Source organism: Salmo trutta, chromosome 21 (assembly GCF_901001165.1).
Source record: "Salmo trutta chromosome 21, fSalTru1.1, whole genome shotgun sequence".
NCBI classification, from domain to species: Eukaryota; Metazoa; Chordata; class Actinopteri; order Salmoniformes; family Salmonidae; genus Salmo; species Salmo trutta.
The window spans coordinates 8,413,561-8,438,215 of NC_042977.1; the positions used below are offsets into that span (position 1 = coordinate 8,413,561).

A 24,655-nucleotide genomic window follows, 5' to 3' on the forward strand; every position below is an offset into this window, starting at 1 on the left:
TCCAGGATTCCTACAGCACCCGATGTCACAGGAAGGCCAAAAATCTATATATTTTTTACCTTTATTTAACTTGGCAAGTCAGTTAAGAACAAATTCTTATTTACAATGACAGCCTAGGAACCGTGGGTTAACTGCCTTGTTCAGGAACAGAATGACATATTTTTACCTTGTCAGCTCGGGGATTCGATCTAGCAACCTTTCGGTTACTGGTCCAACACTCTAACCACCTGCCACCCCCAAAAAGATCATTAAGGACAACAACCACCCGAGCCACTGCCTGTTCACCCCGCTACCATCCAGAAGGCGAGGTCAGTACAGGTGCATCAAAGCTTGGACGGAGAGACTGAAAAACAGCTTCTGTCTCAAGGCCATCAGACTGTTAAAATAATTGGCCACTTTAATAAACGGATCACTAGTCACCTTAATAATGCCACTTTAATAATGTTTACAAATCTTGCATTACTCATCTCAAATGTATATACTGTATTTTATACCATCTATTGCATCTTGCCTATGCCGCTCTGTCATTGCTCATCCATATATTTATATGTATATATTCTAATTCCATTCCTTTACTTAGATTTGTGTCTATTAGGTAGTTGTTGTGGATTTGCTAGATATTGCTGTACTGTCGGAACTAGAAGCACAAGCATTTTGCTACACTCGCACTAACATCTGCTAACCATGTGCATGTGACCAATAAGATTTGATTTGAAGTACAGAGAGATCCTTGATGAAAACCTGCTCTGGAGCGCTCAGTACCTCAGACTTGGGACGAAGGTTTGCCTTCCAACAGGACAACAACCCTAAGCATATAGCCAAGACAACGCAGGACTGGCTTCGGGACAAGTATCTGGCCCGAAGCCAGTCTGGACTTGGACTTGAACCCCATCGAACATCTCTGGAGAGACCTGAAAATAGCTGTGCAGCGACGCTCCCCATCCAACCTGACAGAGCTTGAGAGAATCTGCAGAGAAGAATGGGAGAAACTACCCAAATACAGGTGTGCCAAGCTTGTAGCGTCATACCCAAGAAGACTCGAGGCTGTAATCGCTGCAAAAGGTGCTTCAACAAAGTACAGAGTAAAGGGTCTGAATACTTATGTAAATGTGTTATATCAGTTTTTTATATATATATATGCATTTTCAAAAATGTATAAACAGTTTTTGCTTTGTCATTGTGTGTAGATTGATGATGGGGAAAAAACTATGTAATCCATTTTTTAACAAGGCTGTAACAACGTAACAAAATGTGGAATAAGTCAAGGGGTCTGAATAGTTTCCGAATGCACTGTATATGTTGTGTCTGAAAAACGCTTTGAAACAATTGGCTCAGGAAGTCCACAGTGCACACATTCATTCAAGTTGGGACTTTTCAGACTAAAACACTACTCTATGAAATCCTTACTAACTGGATCTCCAATGATATGATCCATATCGTCGTTGTCTGATGAAAACCTAGGAACTCCATTTGTTACCAATTTTCATTATTTAATTTTTTTCTTGAAAGCAGTAACAACCCTCAATGTACTCTGAACATTTCATGACTTTAGGACCAAGAAAATGTATTCAAAATAGTTTCTGAATTTCATAATTGTATGTTCGTTAATGGGAAAATATGGTAATTTTCACAATTTCCTGAAAAGTCTCTATTTTAGAGATAAGATGTTTTCATCAGACAGCGACGATATAACCTAAAGTCTACTTATTCAGGTTTTCTCATGTTTTTCTTCCTTGGCAGACATCCAGGGACCTGGCATGCTTCATTCAGTTTGACAAAGTCAATATCTACACCACCACTGATTACAAACAGAAATACAAAGCACCAACTGATTTCTGCTTCATCCTCAAGGTAGGCCATCCATCTTGGAGGAAAGATTAACAAATGTTATCAGTTTGTCACAGTGGACATTTGTCATCTGCTCTTCTCCAATCGACTCGCTGAGGTAACAGACGGGGTAACACACACATCTTTGACAGGCTGGCTGAAGTCACAGTGCAATGGTCCTGGAGCACTTTTGGGGGTTTAAACTAGGTTCAGGGTTTAGACTAACTGGGTGGAAAGTCAGTGTCCATGTTTGGCCCATTTAGTGTACTGAAGCGCAAATCGATTTGTTGAAAACTATTTGAAGACTGATAGTCAGATGTTATGGGAAAATCTATTTCCACCTCAATACTGTACATTTGCAACATTTAAAAATGCTAAGTTTTGAGAGCCAGCAGGGAAGAAAATAAGCTGATAACATAATTCTGAATATTTGCATGTTTAAATACAGGGGGGGGGGGGAGTATTTGATCCCCTGCTGATTTTGTACGTTTGCCCACTTACAAAGAAATGGTCAGTCTATCATTTTAATGGTAGGTTTATTTGAACAGTGAGAGACAGAATAACAACAACAAAAAATCCAGAAAAACGCATGTCAAAAATGTTATGAAATGATTTGCATTTTAATGAGGGAAATAAGTATTTGACCCCTCTGCAAAACATGACGTAGTACTTGGTGGCAAAACCCTTGCTGGCAATCACAGAGGTCAGACGTTGCTTGTAGTTGGCCACCAGGTTTGCACACATCTCAGGAGGGATTTTGTCCCACTCCTCTTTGCAGATCTTCTCCAAGTCATTAAGGTTTCGAGGCTGACGTTTGGCAACTCGAACCTTCAGCTCCCTCCACAGATTTTCTATGGGATTAAGGTCTGGAGACTGGCTAGGCCACTCCAGGACCTTAATGTGCTTCTTCTTGAGCCACTCCTTTGTTGCCTTGGCCATGTGTTTTGGGTCATTGTCATGCTGGAATACCCATCCACGACCCATTTTCAATGCCCTGGCTGAGGGAAGGATGTTCTCATCGAAGATTTGACGGTACATGGCCCCGTCCATCGTCCCTTTGATGCGGGGAAGTTATCCTGTCCCCTTAGCAGAAAAACACCCCCAAAGCATAATGTTTCCACCTCCATGTTTGACGGTGGAGATTGTGTTCTTGGGGTCATAGGCAGCATTCCTCCTCCTCCAAATATGGCAAGTTGAGTTGATGCCAAAGAGCTCCATATTGGTCTCATCTGACCACAACACTTTCACCAGTTGTCCTCTGAATCATTCAGATGTTCATTGGCAAACTTAAGACGGGCATGTATATGTATTCTTGAGCAGGGGGATCTTGCGGGTGCTGCAGGATTTCAGTCCTTCACGGCGTAGTGTGTTACCTATTGTTTTCTTGGTGACTATGGTCCCAGTTGCCTTGAGATCATTGACAAGATCCTCCCGTGTAGTTCTGGGCTGATTCCTCACCGTTCTCATGATCATTACAACCCCACGAGGTGAGATCTTGCATGGAGCCCCAGGCCGAGGGAGATTGACAGTTCTTTTGTGTTTCTTCCATTTGCGAATAATCGCACCAAATGTTGTCACCTTCTCACCAAGCTGCTTGGCGATGGTCTTGTAGTGCATTCCAGCCTTGTGTAGGTCTACAATCTTGTCCCTGACATCCTTTGAGAGCTCTTTGGTCTTGGCCATGGTGGAGAGTTTGGAATGTGATTGATTGCTTCTATGGACAGGTGTCTTTTTTACAGGTAACAAGCTGCGGTTAGGAGCACTCCCTTTAAAAGTGTGCTCCTAATCTCAGCTCGTTGCCTGTATAAAAGACACCTGGGAGCCAGAAATCTTTCTGATTGAGAGGGGGTGAAATACTTATTTCCCTTATTAAAATGCAAATCAATTTATAACATTTTTGACATGCGTTTTTCTGGATATTTTTGTTGTTATTCTGTCTCTCACTGTTCAAATAAACCTACCATTAAAATGATCCTTTCTTTGTCAGTGGGCAAACATACAAAATCAGCAGGGGATCAAATACTTTTCCCCCCACTGTATAGGCTAGATGTGTTCGACAGGAAGTTGTGCACTGCAACTACTTTAACATATTGGCATTGCACCACCCACACCACCACACACAGACAGACCCACATGTTTCCAACGGTGATCTCTAAAGGATCACACAAAACCAGCTGTTATGTGGAACGAGAGAGACTGAGAAGACAAGACAGACAGAGAGACAGACAGGGGTCAACTTAAATGACCTAATGTCAATCGTCAAGGAGGAGGCATTTTAATAAGGAATATTTTCCATACCCAGAATAGGACTTGCTCAGACAGAACGAAAGCAGGGGGAAGTGAGGTGTTGGTTGAAGTGCAAAGCAGCTCTGACATGGGTTTGTGGTTTCCCTTCAAAATAATGTTTGGGGTCAGTATTGAGAACCTTGCAACTTGGTTAAGCTGTGTATGATGGTCTTTACTACACCAACTACAATTTACCGCTCAGCCCCTATGTGCTCTCCAGAACTGGATTCAAATGCTATTTGAAATCTTTCTAATACATTGAGTGTTTGCTTTAGCCTGCTTGGAGTGCCAGAAGGGCAGGATTTTCCCTTTTTGCTATTATTCTATTGGCTCCATTGTGCCCGGCAAGCTAAATCAAGCCCAGCTAAAATATTTGGAATAATTTGACATAGTTCGTGAACCCAGATCTGCCCCCATGTTCTCTTTACAGTTACACCTCACATTTTCAGGAAATTAGTTACATTTATGATAGTGGTGGTTCTCATGGTAAGGTCACACCAGCAAGGAAATGAATGTAGGTTCATGAAGTTCGCAATAATTCATTTATATCAACGATGATCTATTATATTGACAAGATAGTCGACTGACTGCTCTAACAATGGAAATACATTTATTTAATCTTTATTTTATCAGGGAGTCATACTGAGACCAAGGTCTCTTTTACAGATGAACCCTGAATAATGTAAATTACAGAAAATACACACATCAATATAAAATACAAAATGCAAGCAGAAAGAACAAAATTCAAACACATTCATCAGTGATATGGTCCCCCAATAAGCCTTCTGAATTGCCCTAGAGGCACCAAAACATGAAATTTAAGAACATTTTGAAGATTGTTCCACAAAAAAGGTGCAAGAAAACTAAAAGCTGATTTACCTAACTCAGTAGAGACCAGAGGAATTTCCAGAGCCAACTATCCCTGAGACCGGGTGCGGTAACTCGTATGTCTAAAGTTTAGTAAAGATATTAGGTACAGTGGGACTTTTGTAAAAGGGCTTTATAAAATTGTCGCCCGTAATAATGTGCGCTACGATAAACTGCATCTAACAGCTTTAATGAAGTGGCAGTTGCGTCCATATAGATGATGTCGCCGTAGTCTAGGACCAATGGGACCGTTGACTGAACAATCTGCTTTCTACTATTTAGTGAGAGTCAGGTCCTATTTATATAGAAGAGCACATTTTTTATTCTCAGCTTATTAACTAACTCCTCCATATGCTTTTTAAAAGACAGCTTTTCATCTATCCAGATGCCCAGATATTTATTAGCAGGGACACGATCAATATGGACACCATCCAAAGTACATAAGTTTAAATCATCAGAGTTATTTTTATGTGCTCTAGAGAACAACATATGCTTAGTTTCACCTGCATCCAATACTAATTTCAGGTCAATAAAGTGTTTCTGTAATACAATGAAGGCAGACTGTAGTTCAGATAGAGCCTGGTCAACCGTGGGAGCAATAGCATACACAACAGTATTATCGGCATACAAGTGTAGGTTACAGTTTTTTTTTACAGACAAGTCGATATTGCAAATGCAAACAGTAAAAAGTACAGGACCCAGAATCGACCCCTGCGAGACACCTTTTGTGATATCCAGGAAACCTGATTTAACACCATCAGTAGATAGACATTGAGTTCTATCTGTCAAGTCATTTTTTAACCAGTTACATGCAGCCTGGTCTAGGCCAATTGAGGAAAGCCTCGGAATTAGCAGTGAGTGATCAACAGTATTGAAAGCCTTTTACAGGTCAATTAAGAGGGCAGCACAATGTTGCCTTTTATCCATACAATTAACCATATTATTTATTACTAGGGATGCAGCAGAGATAGTGCTATGACCTGGCGTAAAACCCTACTGATGTACAGTACCAGTCAAACGTTTGGAAACACCTACTATTCAAGGGGTTTTCCTTATTTATACTATTTTCAACATTGTAGAATAATAGTGAAGACATCAAAACTAAGAAAAAACACAAATGGAATCATGTAATAACCAAAAAGTGTTAAACAAATCAAAATAGATTTTAGATTCTTCAGTAGCCACCTTCTGCCTTGATGATAGCTTTGCACACTCTTGGCATTCTCTCTACCAACTTCACCTGGAATGCTTTTCCAGCAGTCTTGAAGGAGTTCCCACATATGCTGAGTACTTGTTGGCTGCTTTTCCTTCACTCTGCGGTCCAACTCATCCCTAACCATCTCAATTGGGTTGAGTTTGTGTGATTGTGGAGGCCAGGTCATCTGATGCAGCACTCCATCACTCTCCTTCTTTGTCAAATAGCCCTTACACAGCCTGGAGGTGTGTTGGGTCATTGTCCTGTTGAAAAACAAATGGGATGGCGTACAGATGGGATGGCGTATCATTGCAGATTGCTGCGGTAGCCGTGCTGGTTAAGTGTGCCTTGAATTCTAAATAAATCACTGACAGTGTCATCAGAAAAGCACTAGCACACCATCACACCACCTCCTACATGCTTCACGGTGGGAACAACACATGCAGAGATCATCCGTTCACCTACATTGCATCTCACAAAGACACTGCGGTTGGAACCAAAAATCTAAAATTTGGAGTCATCAGACCAAAGGACAGATTTCCCCCGGTCTAATGTCCAATGCTCGTGTTTCTTGGCCCAAGCAAGTCTCTTATTTTTATTAGTGTCCTTTAGTAGTGGTTTCCTTGCAGCAATTCGACCATGAAGGCCTGATTCACGTAGTCTATTCTGAACAGTTGATGTTGAGATGTGTCTGTTACTTGAACTCTGTGAAGCATTTGTTTGAGCTGCAATCTGTGGTGCAGTTAACTCTAATGAACTTATCCTCTGCAGCAGAGGTAACTATGGGTCTTCCTTTCCTGTGGCGGTCTTCATGAGAGCCAGTTTCATCATAGCGCTTGATGGTTTTTGCGACTGCACTTGAAGAAACTTTCAAAAAGTTCTTGAAATTTTCCAGATTGACTGGCCTTCATGTCTTAAAGTAATGATGGACTGTCATTTCTCTTTGCTTATTTGAGCTGTTCTTGCCATAATATGGACTTGGTCATTACCAAATAGGGCTATCTTCTGTATACCACCCTTACCTTGTCTCAACAACTGATTGGCACAAACGCATTAAGAAGAGAAGAAATTCCACAAATTAACTTTTAACAAGGCACACCTGTTAATTGAATTGCATTCCATGAAACTGGTTGAGAGAATGCCAAGAGTGTGCAAAGGTGTCATCAAGGCAAAGGGTGGCTACTTTGAAGAATCTAAAATATATTTTGATTTGTTTAACACTTTTTTGGTTACTACATGATTCCATCTGTGTTATTTTATAGTTTTGATGTCTTCACTATTATTCTACAATGTAGAAAATAGTTAAACTAAAGAAAAAGTATTGAATGAGTAGGTGTGTCCAAACTTTTGACCGGTACTGTACATTTAGAATACATTTCTTAGATAAGAAAGGTCTTAGCTGAGAATTAATCAAGGATTGTAACATTTTACCTGGGCAAGAGATTTTAGAAATAGGGTGATAATTATTTAGGTCACAAGGGTCATCACCTTTATGAAGGTGGAGTACATTGCCCGCCTTCCAAACCTTGGGGATAGTACCAGATAATCATCATGTTAAAAATATGGGTAAATGATTCAGCAATCAGGGGGGCAGAGAGCTGCAACAGATATGGATCAAGCATATCAGACCTAGATTTTCTTTTTTACATCAATCTTAATCAAGGCATCTAGCACATCAGATAGTAAATTGTTGAAATGAAAAAAAAGATTCACTAGAAGTTTAAGGGTCAGCCATTGAGTCAGCTAGGGGCTGGCAGAGGGAAAAGCAGTCGATTGACGTCAATTAAACCACAGTTTCTCTCAGATAAAAAGCCTGCTGAGAGAAAATGATGAAAAGCATCACTTATTCCATTCTTCTCAGTTATGATGCCAGAGTCAGATAGATCTTGCTTAGGCAGGGAAGAAATGTTCTAGAGCCAACTCAGGGTCAGGAATACAGGAGAGTGGCTAAATCAGAAAAGAACATGTAATGTCAAAACACTTGAGGATAACTTTTTTTCATCTTAATTAAACAAGGATTAGTATTTTTCTGTACTATACTATAGGACAATGATCACTGAGATCATATGCAAATACTCCACTAGACAAATATTTATGGGGCTTATTAGTGAGAATTAAATCAATCAATGAGTTCACAGGGTTTGTCACATTTTGCCGTGTGCATTTTGAGATCAACTGAGTCAGATTAAAATCAATGCATATACTCTTAAATTGATCTGTGGCCGGTGATAGCCAATCCAGACTCAAACCTCCTCAAATGACCAACTCTGAGGACAAAAAAAAGTGTTAAACGCTCAGCTATACCACCAATAACGTCTGCCATGGCAGCAGGGGGGCGGTAAATCCCATTAACAAATAAATGTGTATTCTGGTTTATGAACACATCTACAACCAGGAGCTCAAATTTCTTGGGAAGAGAAATATCTGAAGATTGGCACTCCATGAAATTAGATTTGACATATATGGCCACTCCTCCCCTTTCTGTAATCTGTCACACCTAAATACATTATAATAATTTACTTCAATGTCTTTATCAGTTACATTCTGGTTTCCGAGAGAACCAGAATGTCAGGACAAGAGTCCTGTTCCCAAATGTCAATTGTGTCCATTTTTTCAATCATACTTCGCACATTTAGGTGTATTAGCCCAAGCCCCCTACTAGATTTAAAGTCTGGAGGGTATTCAGCTCATTCCCATAAGAGCTGACAGGCATAGGGTCATCTGCAGCTATTTGTTGAGTGAGCTGAGACTTTGCCAAGGTCCCTGGCCAACCACATGAGAGCAGAGTAGACTGAGCATTTGACAGACATCCCTCAAGTCACTGGATGCAGGGGCTGGAGTGGGAACTGGGAGAGCAGTGTTGGCAGAGCTCAGTTCAACCTGATGAAGCTCCCGCCAATGCTTCATTATGGGTGTGCACAGGAGGCTTTGGTGTGGCTAATTTTGCAGGGTTGGGGCTGCCATGGGGGGAAGAAGTGTCCCAGGCCTGTCCTAGGAATGGGAGTAGGGAGGGTAACCAAAACTAGCTTAGGAGGGAGGTTGTAGGGGGAATTGAGGGTGGTGTAGAGGGCAGTGTGACTGGCAAAGCTCAAAACTCTCAGCACATGAGGGCTGATGTGAATGATACATGGTGTGGACTGCATCAACACTACCCTCAACAGTGTTTTGCCACACCCTAGGGTAGTGGTCGGTGCTGTGTAGAGCTGGGCAGTTGAGGTGGGCCTAGTCTGATAGAGCTGTGCTGTGCTGGGCCGGGTCTGGTAGAGCTTTGCTGAGGCGGGCTGGGTCTTGTTGAGCTGTGCTGTGATGGGCCGGGTCTGGTGGTTCTGTGCTATGATGGGCCGGGTCTGGTAGAGCTGTGCTGTGATGGGCCGGGTCTGGTGGATCTGTGCTGTGATGGGCCTGGTCTGGTTGAGCTGTGCTATGATGGGCCGGGTCTGGTTGAGCTGTGCTGTGATGGGCCTGGTCTGGTTGAGCTGTGCTGTGATGGGCCAGGTCTGGTGGATCTGTGCTGTGATGGGCCTGGTCTGGTTAAGCTGTGCTGTGATGGGCCGGGTCTGGTTGAGCTGTGCTGTGATGGGCCGGGTCTGGTAGAGCTGTGCTGTGATGGGCCAGGTCTGGTAGAGATGTGCTGTGATGGGCCGGGTCTGGTAGAGCTGTGCTGAGGCGGACCTAGTCTGGTAGTATGAGAAGGAGGTTGTAGTGGGAATTGAAGAGGGTGGTGTGGAGGGCAGTGTGACCACCGATGCTCCAAACTGTGCATGGGGCCACTGACTGTTTGCGGCTTGGGCATCGCTCAGTCTATCTGCATACAGTTCTTGGGAGAGAAGTGGTGTAGGGTGGTGTGGGGGGCAGGGTTGCTGGCTATAAGGCGCCACCGGATTCAGGTCTAAAGGAGTGTCTTATTTGTCTCAGGGAGTTGGTGGGTGAGGTGGACTGGCCACGCAGAGCAACATCCTTTAAGACGGCCTCTTTGTACAGGTGTACATTGTCATAAAGACAGTGCAGGCTGAGGGTGGAATAGTGAGCCATAGCACAGTCCCGAGAGAGGCTGGCATTTACCCTCTGGATGGTGGCATTATTGAAATTCTCTCCTCTGGAGCAGGGTAGATATTACTATCTTTGCAAGGAGTAAGATGGTGGAGGCCCTGTCTATCAGTCCCCTTAGTGATGTGGCCACCCTCTCCTGTTGGGCACGCAGGTCATTGGTCCTCAGGTGTGAGTGATGATATGGCTTGGTGAGCAAGCTGGGCCACAGTCATGAGCTCCATAGCTCTCAATTCAACTCAATTTCAATTCAAGGGGCTTTATTGACATGGGAAACATATGTTAACATTGCCAAAGCAAGTGAGGTAGATAATAAACAAAGTGAAATAAACAATAAAAATGAACAGTAAACATTACACTCACAGAAGTTCCAAAAGAATAAAGGCATTACAAATAAAGCGTTGTAACGATGTGGAAATGGTTAAAGTACAAAAGGGAAAATAAATAAACATAAATATGGGTTGTATTTACAATGGTGTTTGTTCTTCACTGGTTGCCCTTTTCTTGTGGCAACAGGTCACAAATCTTGCTGCTGTGATGGCAAACTGTGGTATTTCACCCAGTAGCTCTCTCTGTTGTGGGGCACCATAACTTTGACACCTTTTCATTTGGGAAAAGTTTATTCTCTATATAAACTTTCCATTTGAGTCCATCATTTAATATAATATCTGGTTTTTCGTCAAGTCTATGGAGGATGGCAGGAGTGATGGGAGTGATTACAGGCCGTGAGATGGGCATGGAGATGGTCAGCTGGGTTGGTGCATTTGTTGGTTGGGTTGGTTGGTGGGTTCTGATTCAGCTGTTGGCCTGGTCCTGGGTTTTGTGTGACTCTTTGTAGATGGATGGTGGTGGCTGACAAATTCCTGCCTTAGCTCATGTACTGTAGCTCCTTCTGGAGGTCGTGCATGTGGCTGGTGTTGTCTGTGCTGGACAGTTCCTCTCTAAGACTGCGCAGTTCCATCCCGAGAGCCTGGTTGTCCTCCTCAACATTTTTCATTGCACACTGCAGCTCCTGGATCTCACCCCTATGCTGACGCACCAGGCTGATCTCCTCTATGTGATGCAGGTGTCACGTGTGAGAGAGGCATGCTCAGGGCTGTGTCTGCTGCAGGCGAGGGAGGGAGAGGGACACTGGGGACTACATACTGGGGAACAGAGGGAGTGGAGAGGTTTTAACTTCAGCAACAAGAGGTTTTATTTGGTCGAAGTAGCGGACAAATTGATCCAGACTGGTCTCCGAACCTTGATCCATCACAGTGCCGTTGTTATGAATATGAATGTTACATTTGGGGGTGGAATCAATGTACAGTTGCCTCATTGTTCTGTTTTCTGACATTTTAGGGTCTTATGGAGAGCTGTGTGCCAAGCATTAGGATCATCCGTGTAGGACAAAAGGTCTCCTTTAATTTCCTTGTTCACTTTTAGGATGAAGTCTCTGGGGATTCTCTTCTCTTAGCAATTTCTTTTTGAATTTCTTTTTTCCTGACTCACTTGTAACATTTTCAGGATACGTGATGGCAAGGTCTCTGAAACAACGCTTAGAGAATGCATCCATATTCATCTCCATGGTGACCTGTTTTAACAATCCACTCTGCTCTAGAATGATGTGAAGTGCTTACTTGATGAAAGTGCTTATTTAAAAAATGCACCTGTAGATAAATGCACTTTTAAAACAATGCACGTTTTATTAATAATACAAATAACATTTACATTACATTTAAGTCATTTAGCAGACGCTCTTATCCAGAGCGACTTACAAATTGGTGCATTCACCTTATGATATCCAGTGGAACAACCACTTTACAATAGTGCATCTAAATCTTTAAGGGGGGGGGGGGTTAGAAGGATTACTTTATCCTATCCCAGGTATTCCTTAAAGAGGTGGGGTTTCAGGTGTCTCCGGAAGGTGGTGATTGACTCCGCTGTCCTGGCGTCGTGAGGGAGTTTGTTCCACCATTGGGGTGCCAGAGCAGCGAACAGTTTGGACTGGGCTGAGCGGGAACCGTGCTTCCTCAGAGGTAGGGAGGCGAGCAGGCCAGAGGTGGATGAACGCAGTGCCCTTGTTTGGGTGTAGGGCCTGATCAGAGCCTGAAGGTATGGAGGTGCCGTTCCCCTCACAGCTCCGTAGGCAAGCACCATGGTCTTGTAGCGGATGCGAGCTTCAACTGGAAGCCAGTGGAGAGAGCGGAGGAGCGGGGTGACGTGAGAGAACTTGGGAAGGTTGAACACCAGACGGGCTGCGGCGTTCTGGATGAGTTGTAGGGGTTTAATGGCACAGGCAGGGAGCCCAGCCAACAGCGAGTTGCAGTAATCCAGACGGGAGATGACAAGTGCCTGGATTAGGACCTGCGTCGCTTCCTGTGTGAGGCAGGGTCGTACTCTGCGAATGTTGTAGAGCATGAACCTACAGGATCGGGTAAATAAAGATATTGAATGTGTTTTTCAATGAAACAACACATTACACATAAATTAAGATACTCTCTCAATGTTCGGAATGTATCTACCACCTTTCAAAGTGCTATTTTGCTTGTTTGTTCGTCTGAATGCTTGTTTCACTATCAAGGCCTGAACTATGCTCCAGAAATCCCTCAGAAATCCTCTCTCTTTCTCCCTCTGTTGGTTTTGTTTTCTTATATCTGTCCTAATTCTTGTTGTTGTCCTTGTTGGGTTTATGGTCCTCCTATCCGATTCCTTCCTTGTGTTGCCTGATGATTCAGTAGGGGAGTCTAGCAAGAACCAAGTCGATAAATCTCTCAAAATCGCTCCAAACTATTTACACAAAAGAAAAGTATCTTCCAGTTCTTCTAGATGGGCAGAAGACAGCAACGCAATAAAATAATAATTAGTTTTTTTAAATTGCAATTTAAGTGCTGCTGCTCATGGAATTGGTTGCTAGGAGATGAATATCCACAAAGGAGGACGGCAGGCGGGAGGAGGTGAGATCAGGTGGGAACAGGTGGGAACATTCTAGCTAATGAGAGGGCAGATACGTGTGTAAACAACAGACACAACTCTGATATAAAATATTTTTTCTCAAAGTTGTCACGAGCGTCCACTTATCAGTTCATTTGTAAAAACCTAAACATTTCGAAAGTTCTATTGGATCAAATAAGCTTCATGTAGCAAATTAGCAATAAATGTTGTGGACCAAATATGACAGTCTCTCATAGACGTCCATACAAAAAAAATCCCCACTTGGTCTTATTCTAAACTTAACCCCATTCACCAGTGGTGGCTGGTGGCACTTTAAATCGGGGGACGGCTTATAGTAATGGCTCGAACGGAATTAATGGAATAGTATAAACACATAGTTTCCTTGTGTTTGGTACCATTCCATTCACTCCATGCCAACCATTATTCTGAGCCGTCCTCCCCTTACCAGTCTCATTTGCCGAACCTACTACGTAAATTCACCTAAGCTTTGTCGTTTTAGTTCCCCTAACCTTTTTCCATGAATGAATCTAACCTTTATCGTTAGTTCCCCTAACCGCCAATGTAAATGCTCCCCATAATTCTCATTTGTTGTTACAGTGCAGTGTTACTATACCTGCTGATTCAAGATGTATGATAAGTTACATTATCCAATCCGTATGCTATTCCAATCAAATCAAATTGTATTAGTCACAAGCGCCGAATACAACAGGTGTAGACCTTACAGTGAAATGCTTACTTACGAGCCCCTAACCAACAGTGCAGTTTAAAAATAGACAGATAATAAATAAAAGTAACAAGTAATTATGTAATGGCATTGCCGGGTGAGACATGATACTGTACTGTACGTCCTATAATTCGTATGATATTGTACGACCGCTATTACATTCATAATGTAACCTAAGTAACTTAATATATCATACTAAATTGAGTGCCACAGATTTATGTACAGAATAATATGAATTGCCCTGAGACCACATTGGAAATATTTTATATTTATGTTAATTCATAAGTATATGGACAGTATGGTTTTCCCATGTTTGACAGGTACTTTGGTTGCTTTTCAATATTGGTTGCTTAATATTTATGTCAGTTACTTGCAGAACCACGTCTGACAATGATCTGTTTTTAAAGGTACATTATAGAAGTTAACTTAAGTTGCTGTTTACCTTGAATTTTAGCATATATTTAAACTGTATGGTTCATAACAACATATGACCAGAATTATTTTCTGTCCATTTTGGAGAAAAGATTATTCCTCACCAGTGTCCCTAAACTCTTAGAAAAAAGTGTTCCAAAAGGATTCTTCAGCTGTCCCAATAGAAATAACCCTTTTTGGTTCCACGTAGAACTCTCTGTGGAAAGGGGCCTACATGGAACCCTAAAGGGTTCTACCGGGAACCAAAAAAGATTATTCAAAGGGTTCTCCTATGGGGACAGCCAAAGAACCCTTCTAGGTTCTAGATAGCTCATTTGTTTCTAAGTGTAAAGCCAAAAAGTTAGTAAAAAAATAGTTTATCTTCAAATTTGATTTCAAACAGGCAACAAAGTTATGGTTCAAATTAGGGCCTTTATTTTTTACTCACCATTTATTTGGTGTGTATGATAATGTTCAGGCATTCTTAACATGAACGAGAAAGGTTCTTAATGTGAGAGGGTTTGAGAACATGGTAGTGCAACCCACATTTCGTTGGACAGTGTATACCATGTGTATCCTGTACGTACGACTAATCAAACTTGAAACATGGCAGTGCAATACAAATAGTGCTCCTCTAATGGCTTGACTCATGTGAGCATTGGCTGCCCCCTGTTGTCTCTTTGATGAACTACAACAACAAAAATACTGGACTACTTGAACAAAGACGGCGCAGTGAATCAAGCATCAATACAGTATTTTGTGACATACATTGCATGCACAGGAGATGTTGCTCTAAGAGCAGAGATTACCATCAATACCATTTGTTCTGTTCTTTCCCCCAAAGCATCCTCAGATCCAGAAGGAGTCCCAATACATCAGGTTCCTGTGTTGTGATGATGAGCACACTCTCTCCCTCTGGGTCAACTCCATCAGAGTAGCCAAGGTCAGGCTTTATTAATACTCTTTTCCTACTATCTTGCCAACCTGAGCTGTACTGTGCAGGCTCAGTTATATTCTTTTCACATTATTCTTTCCAGTATGGTCCTAGCAACTCCCACATGAAAAAATACTATAGTATACTATGGTATAAATACTATAGTATTCACTGTAGTGTTTTTGCGGACTAAAGTCTGCAAAAACACTACAGTGAATACTGTAGAGAAGAGCACAAGCTCTTTTACAATGACAGTAAAGAGTTCAGAGCTTGTACTCTTCTCTATAACCTGTAGGAAACACAACATATTGTCTTTACTTGGCATGTAGGTTTCTCAGGTTCCATTTATTTAATATTAGGTTTTAGTTGAATATCTGATAACATTCAGTATCAAAAATATGCAAAAGTAGAGAAAATTCAAAAAGGGGCAAATACTTTTTCACTGCACTGTATGTTGTGTGTACCTATTGTATCTATCTTTGTTTAGTATGGGGCCATCCTGTACAAGAACTACCAGATGGCAGTGAGGAGAGCATCAACCATCAGCTCCACTCTGCACCTGACTAGTCTGCCTGCCTCCAGCCCTTCCACACCTACTGTGCACAGAGGTGACACAATTACACACATACAGTTGAAGTCAGAAGTTTACATACACCTTAGCCAAATACATTTAAATTCAATTTTTCACAATTCCTGACATTTAATCCTAGTAAAAATGCTCTGTCTTAGGTAAGTTAGGATCACTACTTTATTTTAAGAATGTGAAATGTCAGTATAATAGTAGAGAGAATGATTTATTTCAGCTTTCACATTCCCAGTGGGTCAGAAGTTTACATACACTCAATTAGTATTTGGTAGCATTGCCTTTAAATTATTTCACCTGGGTCAATCGTTCCGTTTGTAGGCCTCCTTGCTCGCACACGCTTTTTCAGTTCTACCCACAACTTTTGTATGGGATTGAGGTCAGGGCTTTGTGATGGCCACTCCAATACCTTGACTTTGTTGTCATTAAGCCATTTTGCCACAACTATGGAAGTATGCTTGGGGTCATTGTTCATTTGGAAGAACCATTTGCGACCAAGCTTTAACTTCCTGACTGATGTTGCTTCAAATGTTGTTTCAATATATCCACATAATTTTCCTTTCTCATGATGCCATCTATTTTGTGAAGTGCACCAGTCCCTCCTGCAGCAAAGCACCCCCACAACAACATGATGCTGCCACCCCCGTGCTGCCCGGTTGGGGTGGTGTTCTTCAGCTTGCAAACCTCCCCCTTTTCCCTCCAAACATAATGATGGTCATTATGACCAGAGGACATTTCTCCAAAAAGTATGATTTTTGTCCCCATGTGCAGTTGCAAACCGTAGTCTGGCTTTTTTATGGCGGTTTTGGAGCAGTGGCTTCTTCCTTGCTGAACGGCCTTTCAGGTTATGTCGATATAGGACTTGTTTTACTGTGGATATAGATACTTTTGTACCGGTTTCCTCGAGCATCTTCACAAGGTCCTTTGCTGTTGTTCTGGGATTGATTTGCACTTTTCGTACCAAAGTACGTTCATCTCTATGAGACAGAACACGTCTCCTTCTTGAGCGGTATGACGGCTGTGTGGTCCCATGGTGATTATACTTGCTATTCATCTGTACTATTGTTTGTACAGATGAACGTGGTACCTTCAGGCGTTTGGAAATTGCTCCCAAGGATGAACCAGACTTGTGGAGGTCTACAATTTTATTTCTGAGGTCTTGGCTGATTTATTTTGATTTCCCATGATGTCAAGCAAAGAGGCACTGAGTTTTGAAGGTAGGCCTTGAAATACATCCACAGGTACACCTCCAATTGACTCAAATGATGTCAATTAGCCTATCAGAAGCTTCTAAAGCAATGACATCATTTTCTGCAATTTTCCACGCTGTTTAAAGGCACAGTCAACTTACTGTATGTAAACTTCTGACCCACTGGAATTGTGATACGGTGAATTATAAGTGAAATAATCTGTCTGTAAACAATTGTTGGAAAAATTACTTGTGTCATGCACAAAGTAGATGTCCTAACTGACTTGCCAAAACTATTGTTTGTTAACAAGAAATTAGTGAAGTGGTTGAAAAATGAGTTTTAATGACTCCAACATAAAAGTATATGTAAACTTCTGACATCAACTGTACGCACTTCCTTATGGGGACCAAAAATGTATTCCCTTTCAAAATCCTATTTTCCCTAAACCTTAACCTTATCATAACCCCTAACCTTAATCCTAACCCTAATTCTAAAATAGCAATTTTCCTTGTTTTACTATCCTTTTGAGGATTTCTGGTACCCACAAGGATAGTTAAACAAAAACCACACACAAATGGAATATAACATGGTCAAACCCAAAACATAATCTAAATAATAAATATTGTTTTCCTTTCCTCAGCAAATGGACACACCTCTCAGGAGGATCTCCCTGAACCTCCCCCAGACTTTATTCCCCCGCACCCTCCTGGTTGGGGCTCTGGGGTCTAGGGAAGGAGCTCCACCCCCTCAATGCACAACCATGACTACCATAGGACATTCTCAATCTACCTACAGACAGGCAGGCCCAGTCTACATGGACAATGCTTGCTGAAATACAACCCTCTGGAGGTGAAGGGCCCTGCTCCAATAAAATACACCCTTCCTTCTTTGAAGTAACCGATCTGAAAATACATGATTGAACAATGGAATGTAGTGAAGACATTTCCAAACCATTGACTGAGGGGGCAGGTACAGTAGTGTCGTGACGTTGTATTAGTTAATGTGACGACTGTTGCTCATCGAATGATTAACGGTTTATAATTACGTGATTAAATGAATTAAGCAATGAATCAAGCAATTATTAACTCATTAACCTGGGGCACCATGGGAACATTGTTTTGATTGAGTTTCTATTTCCCAAATTAACTCAAAGGATATCAGAATATCGATTACAACAGTCGCTAAATTAATCAATTTCCTCTACAGTCTCATAATCTGAAAGTCGTATAATCCGGGAATCTGCACGGACCCGGGCTTTACCATTGAATTTACCACACCAATCTTAGTTGATTATTTATTTACTAGCAAGCTAAAATGATGATAAAAATGCACATACACAAAACACAGTCTAGCTACTGATTAGGACTTAGTATAACGGGCCAACACACTATGGCGCTTGTTACCCAAAATGGGGATTTTAAAGAGAGAGAAAGAAAGGAAGTACACGAGAGAAATATACATTTGGGTTCATTTGTCAGCCATGCTTATTTAACTAGCCTTGCCCCGAACTGCCGCTCTTATGGGTCAGAATATAATGATGTAATTACGTGTTGGAGTTCTCAGGTGGGACGCTCCGCGTGGTCGTTTAGGCTTCTAAATGACGCAGTTCTCCGGCGCAACTCTCTGGTTGTCCTCACGATGTCAGTGTCCTTCTTGGCTAAGTGGTCTGATCCTCACCCTTGATCGGAAAGGGGTCTTCTGAGGACAGACAGCTCTGTAGCTCAGAGCTCACAGCTTCGGCTCGAATGGTGTCGATACCACGATTCAATGGAGAGTGGAGGCTGGGTGATTCGGCTTGAATTCACCCGCTTAGACACAGCTACTCGTCCGTAGCTCGTGTAGAAAAATATTTCTTTGTCTTCAACCTTGTGTTTCGTTTTGGGGTTCGTCGACTTTGTTAGACCTTAGCTGCAGCTTGGGGTCAATAGTCTTCTATGTTAATTCTTCACTCTCCTGTCTTATACCCTCGGGTCAGAAGTGGGTGTAACAGCCTTTAGGGCAATTCTCTGGGCGGACCAAGTAAAGGGGGCAAGGCTTAGATTTGGCTAAAAATCCGATTTTAGACACTAACTTCACATTTCATCTTTATCAAAACATTCTGTTTGATTTGGATATTTTCCAAACAGCGTACAATGTATAAACATCAGGCATATACTGGGAAAACTCTTAAAGGTACAATGTTTTCATAATAACGTCATCTCTTAACCTTTAAAAACAAATACAAAAGTTACATACATTTTAATATTCCACTTTTCGTCATAACCACCATTGTGGCTGACGGAAACCATTGTTCCAAAGTCCCTTTATTGCATGTTTAATGTTCTGAGGCCAGTTCTCCATTGTTAGGACAAAGGAATTTCTCTGTATTATGGGCATGAGGTGTCATAAAACCCCCACATCTTCAGACCCCTAGATCTCTCCTCCTCTGTTGGGGGTTTGGGAGATAATCTGTAGGGTGGTGGTCTCCTGTACCCTGACCTGATCAGGACAGTCATGACAGTAGCCTAGTGGTTAGAGTGTTGGGCCAGGAACCGAAAGGTTGCTGGACCGAATCCCTGAGCTAACAAGGTAAAACAATCTGTCATTCTGCCACTGAACAAGGCAGTTAACCCACTGTTCCCTGGTAGGCCATCATTGTAAATAAGAATTGGTTCTTAACTGACTTGCCTAGTTAAATAATATATTTATATTTTTAACTGATGATGCATGTTCTTGGGTTATTTGTGTGTTGAATATAGCAGAATTAATAAGACCTAAAGGCTAGATTCAATCAGATCAAGCGTTAACCGGGAATGGCCGACACCCGCATACGGATGTTTTGGCAGTGTCAGAGGTGGAACAGCATTGGAGGCATCAAATCGGTGAGCAGCTGCTCTTGCGATCACTGTCACGAAGCCACATCCACCCCACTCGGATTAAAGTTCAGAACGAGAAAATCTAGGCTATATAGAAATAATTATGCTCAAATTGAAAAATCATTAACCTAAATAATGAGGATTTCTATCATCCTGATCGAGGTGTAGATTACATCTCACATTCCAGTGTTTGAAAACAAGGCTTTCTGTTAATGCTACTCCGTGCAGCCAATGGTAATGTCCTCTTTAGGTTAAATGCCGGCAGTGGATTTGACAGCTCTAACTCAGTTTTTTACATTTAAAAACACATTTCCTGCTAGTTTACATAGTTGGACATGAATTATTATGCCTCTCTTGCTTATGACGTGTTCATATGCTATCTGGGGGTGATAACAGAAGTTGTTTTGTCAAGTACCACGCATTACGGAAAGCCCTTTTAACATATTCATATCATTTTTTATATTTTATATTAATAATTTAAACAATTTATATCAATAATTAAAATGTTTATATCAATAATGCTAATTTTTGTATATAAAAAATACAATTATCAATCATTCCAATTTTTGATATACTTACATTTTTTATACAAAAAAAATCCATGATAATTACCTTCTTGGGAGTGTGATTGCATTTGTATGCTCCTACATCAAATCAAATTTTATTTGTCACATGCGCCAAATACAACAGATGTACCCTTACAGTGAAATGCTTACTTACAAGCCCTTAACCAACAACGCAGTCGCTACTGAAAGTCTACATATTGCACTGTCTTCATACTAAAATTAAATATAAAAAGGGATTACAACTTACTTCTCTTGTTCAAAGTGAAAGAACATTTACAGAAAATGTTAAGAAATGAAAATGTATTGATTGCGAATGTCTTCACACCCCAGTGTGAAAGCACCTTTGGCAGCCATTAGAGCTGTGAATCATTTTTAATAAGATTCTACTAACCTTGCACAACTCTTAGGGTTTTTGTCAAAACTACTCAAACTCAGTATATTTGGTTGGGAATAATTGATGGACAATAATATTTTTAAGCAGATTTAGGTCAGGACTGAGACTACTAGACTATTTAGGAACACTCAACACCTCTTAGAAAGCCATTCTGGTGTATCTTTAGCATTAGAATTTGTGCAATTGTTCCGCAAAAAAATATAACTATTTAAGGGTTAGGTATTCAGAAGACTATGGCGGGTTTTCCTCTAACTTTTTACCTGTCCTTTGCTCTTTTCATATTTATTTTGATCCTAACAAACTCCCCAGCCCCTTCCAGCAACAAGCATACCCATAACATGATTCTGCCACCACAATACTAATCTTATTCAAAATGATTCACATCTGTAATGGCTGCCAACAGTGCTTCCATAAATCAAATCAAACTTTATTCTCACATGCGCCGAATACAACAAGTGTAGACCTTACCGTGAAATGCTTACTTACAAGCCCTTAACCAACAGTGCGGTTCAAGAAGAGGCGCCTTATCCTCAAGGTCACCTCAAGGTCGCCTATCCTCTTCACGCTGTACACAAACTACTGCATCTGCTCTGCAAGCACCGCAACAACTACATAGTTAAGTTCTCGGACAAAACCGCTGTCCTCGGACTCTTAAACAAAGGCTCTGACGCCAACGGCTACAGGGCGGCGATTGAAGGATTCATCAGATGGTGTGATGAACATCACCTACAACTGAATGTGAAAAAAACTGAGGAGATGATCCTTGACTCTAAGTCCATTGGAGACTACATCCCCATGGTGGTACACGGAAAGAACATTAAGCAGGTGAACTCATACAAGTACCTGGGGGTCCACATTGACAGTGGGCTTTGCTGGCGCACCCATGTGGAGAGCGTGTGCTCACGCATCCAATAGCGCTTGCACTTCCTGCGTTGACTTTAGGGTCTATGGAGGCTGGTGACTTGAACATTTTGAGGAGGATGGGAGACCCACGTTATAGGCGCGTAACGCACGGAGACGCCAAGGTGTGTTTCACAAATCGGCAAAGACGAATTATTTTAACCTAAAGCATTTAAGATAGACATTTATAGTACAATATTATGGGGAATGAGAGGGCTGAGAGGGATCACAGCAGTGATTGAATGAGGGTATGATGCATGAGTTGCGGTGTTCAGAGGCTTGACCAGTATAGGACAGGATTTGACTGGGAATACAAAAAACAATAACACAACACACTACATAGATAGACAAAAGAGCTAAGAATGAGTTAGTCCAAGCAAGGAGTAAAATCATTGATGTGTAATAATGTGATTGTGTACGTGATTACCTCTAATGAGTTGAGTCTAATGACTGACAGGAATGAGAGAAAATGTATAGGGGTACTCACAGTGCTTGGCGAGGAAACATTCAATGTGCCAGTGGATGAGTGGGCATGAGACGTGGCTTCAGTTCATGTCAGGAGAATGTTGACAAAGGTAGTGGAGTGAAGTAGTCATCACCTCTTAATCAGGCAACAGGAGGGGACTTAGCTGTAAATACAAATAACAGATGCATTCCATTACAGCTGCGCCATCGTAGGTTTGGACAACGAGTTTCTCTATGAACTTAAACTCAGACATCTCAAAATTCATAAAGTCAAACACAGACTGCGTATTTCGCCCACATGACATATCAAAGAATCCCAAGAAACGTTCCTGAATAAAGCCCTGATAATCCACATACCTGACGATAACGGACAACTGCAAGCAGACTGGTGCCACCATAGGTCCCAGAGCTGTGGGGCAATTTTTACCCCCTGGGGCCTGGAGTTTTTCCTTATATGTTAACCTAAGTAGGAAAACTCTGGACCCTATAAGGTATGACAGTGATTAATCAGTTGTAAAAAGGTTTTAATTGGGCTATGAAGGGACCCGTTTTTCATAATCAGGTCACATGATTTTTAAAAACTCCTGACTGCAAACTGCAGCTACCTTATATTTGTTCATATAAATTATAAGTAGACTATATTAGGAGGGGGATTTCCTCTACCCAGACACAGACAACTGATACGACAATAGAACTCACAGGGCTGAGCTTGCTTTAGGCATGTTTGCATCATGCAGGTCTATGCAACTGTAGGCCTTACAAAACATTTACTCACATCCGTCATCACTATTATGTTGATTCATTAATTCCAGTTATTAATCATTATGGATTAAACACGTATAGGCAGCCTAGCCAGCCCAATTATACATATAAACTCACATTCACATTTTCTCCTGACACACAAATGGACTATAAATACATAACGTTACCAATTAGTTTACCCTGACCAGATGGACAGGGCGCATAGGATGTATGCAGCTGCTCTTATTAGTAACCTACTGTTGATCAGACTGAAAAATAGTCTTGTTTTCATCCCATACAGCATGTCAGATTTCTAATGTTTAGGTGTAGCCTAGGCTGCTGCAACATCATGACTTTTTACTTGTGTCTGTCCGGAGTGATTATGTGTTATCATCTTTGCTAAATGTATCCCGGATGAAAGTTGAAAGTCTACTTGAGCGCACGCGAAAAAAATGCGCTGCGTCAAACTCTCTTTAATCTTTTAATGGATGATGAGATGGAAGCGATGAAATCATTCGGAATTGTTTTCGACATCCCAGAAAATACAGTCGAAAGTTCGATATGTTCAGCAAGTGAAGCATCGAAACGTGCAATTACCTCTGCAAGCTCCTTGTAGTTCCCCTTGTCGGTGGAACTTTCCATCTCAAAATCTTGCATGCCCAAACACGCAGGCAAGGCCAGCAATACAGGCGGCTTGATGAAAGGCTCCCTGTTAACCAGCTATACGTTTGATACCAGGTGCCATTGAACACCCTCACCTTTTCACCCTTCTTCATGAAACTGATCTCAGGCAGAGGTCGACCCTCGCTTTTAATTCGCAACTTTTCCGTGTACCCCAGCGAATAAAAGGGCTCAACAAAAAGTCCACAGCATTTTCGGCAGCGTTGGCCATTCTAATGTTACCATTCTGGCGCAGAAAACGGCACACTCGCTCTGGTAGCTAGCTATAGCTAAGGTTAGCTAAATTGTTGAAGTGCACAAGGCAAATGTAAATAAATTGCACAAACTGGACGCAAAAATAATGTTTTTAAGAAAACAATTGATAATATTTCACCTGTCTCCTGTAATTTGAAAAAACAAATTTTAATTGAATAATTTCCAAAAAATACTCAACTATCACTTTTCACTCTTAATCTCTATCCAACAATTTCCCCAAACTTCTAACACATAGAACCCCCATAATGCTCTGTGGCACAATCCCAATACGAATTGATGGGTTTGGTCTTTGATCCTAATTCTATGACTGGATGGACAACATGTCAGTTCATACTGCAAAAGCTTTGATTGGTTGGAGGACGTCCTCCGGAAGTAGTCAGAATTACAATGTATGTCTATGGAAGGGGGTGAGGCCTACGAGCATCCTAGGTTTTGTATTGAAGTCAATGTAGCCAGAGGAGGACCGCTGCACCATGGTGCTACCACAGACAGTGCCGTTGAAGTTACTGTAGACCATTGCAAAAAAGTGTTATTTAATCAATTATTTGGTGATATATGAATATATTTAATAAAGTTTTATCTAAAAAGGATCACTTTAATGTTTCACTATTTTTATTTTTATGAAATTTTACTGAGGAGGATGGTCCTCCCCTTCCTCCTCTAAGGAGCCTCCAATGATGAAATCAACCAGAAGATTATTATCCTCTTTTATACATCCACCATTGAAGCAGTCCTATGCTACAGTATTGTTCTATTGGTTTGGTAACCTGACAGTGCAGCTCAAAGCCCAAATCTTGAAA

General features: G+C 41.5%; 1 protein-coding gene across 2 annotated transcripts in view; it reads left to right on the forward strand.

Annotated features, from left to right (window-relative positions):
- LOC115156601 (amyloid beta A4 precursor protein-binding family B member 1-interacting protein) overlaps window positions 1-18,068 on the forward strand; it is a 33,407-nt gene extending 15,339 nt beyond the window's left edge. For both annotated transcript variants that reach the window (XM_029704095.1, XM_029704097.1), the window contains 4 exons: window positions 1,741-1,851; window positions 15,136-15,234; window positions 15,713-15,833; window positions 17,639-18,068. In XM_029704095.1, the coding sequence (XP_029559955.1) occupies window positions 1,741-1,851; window positions 15,136-15,234; window positions 15,713-15,833; window positions 17,639-17,727 (420 nt within the window). In that variant the 3' untranslated portion in view covers window positions 17,728-18,068. The remainder of the gene's footprint in view (window positions 1-1,740; window positions 1,852-15,135; window positions 15,235-15,712; window positions 15,834-17,638) is intronic.
- The last annotated feature ends 6,587 nt before the right edge of the window (window positions 18,069-24,655 follow it).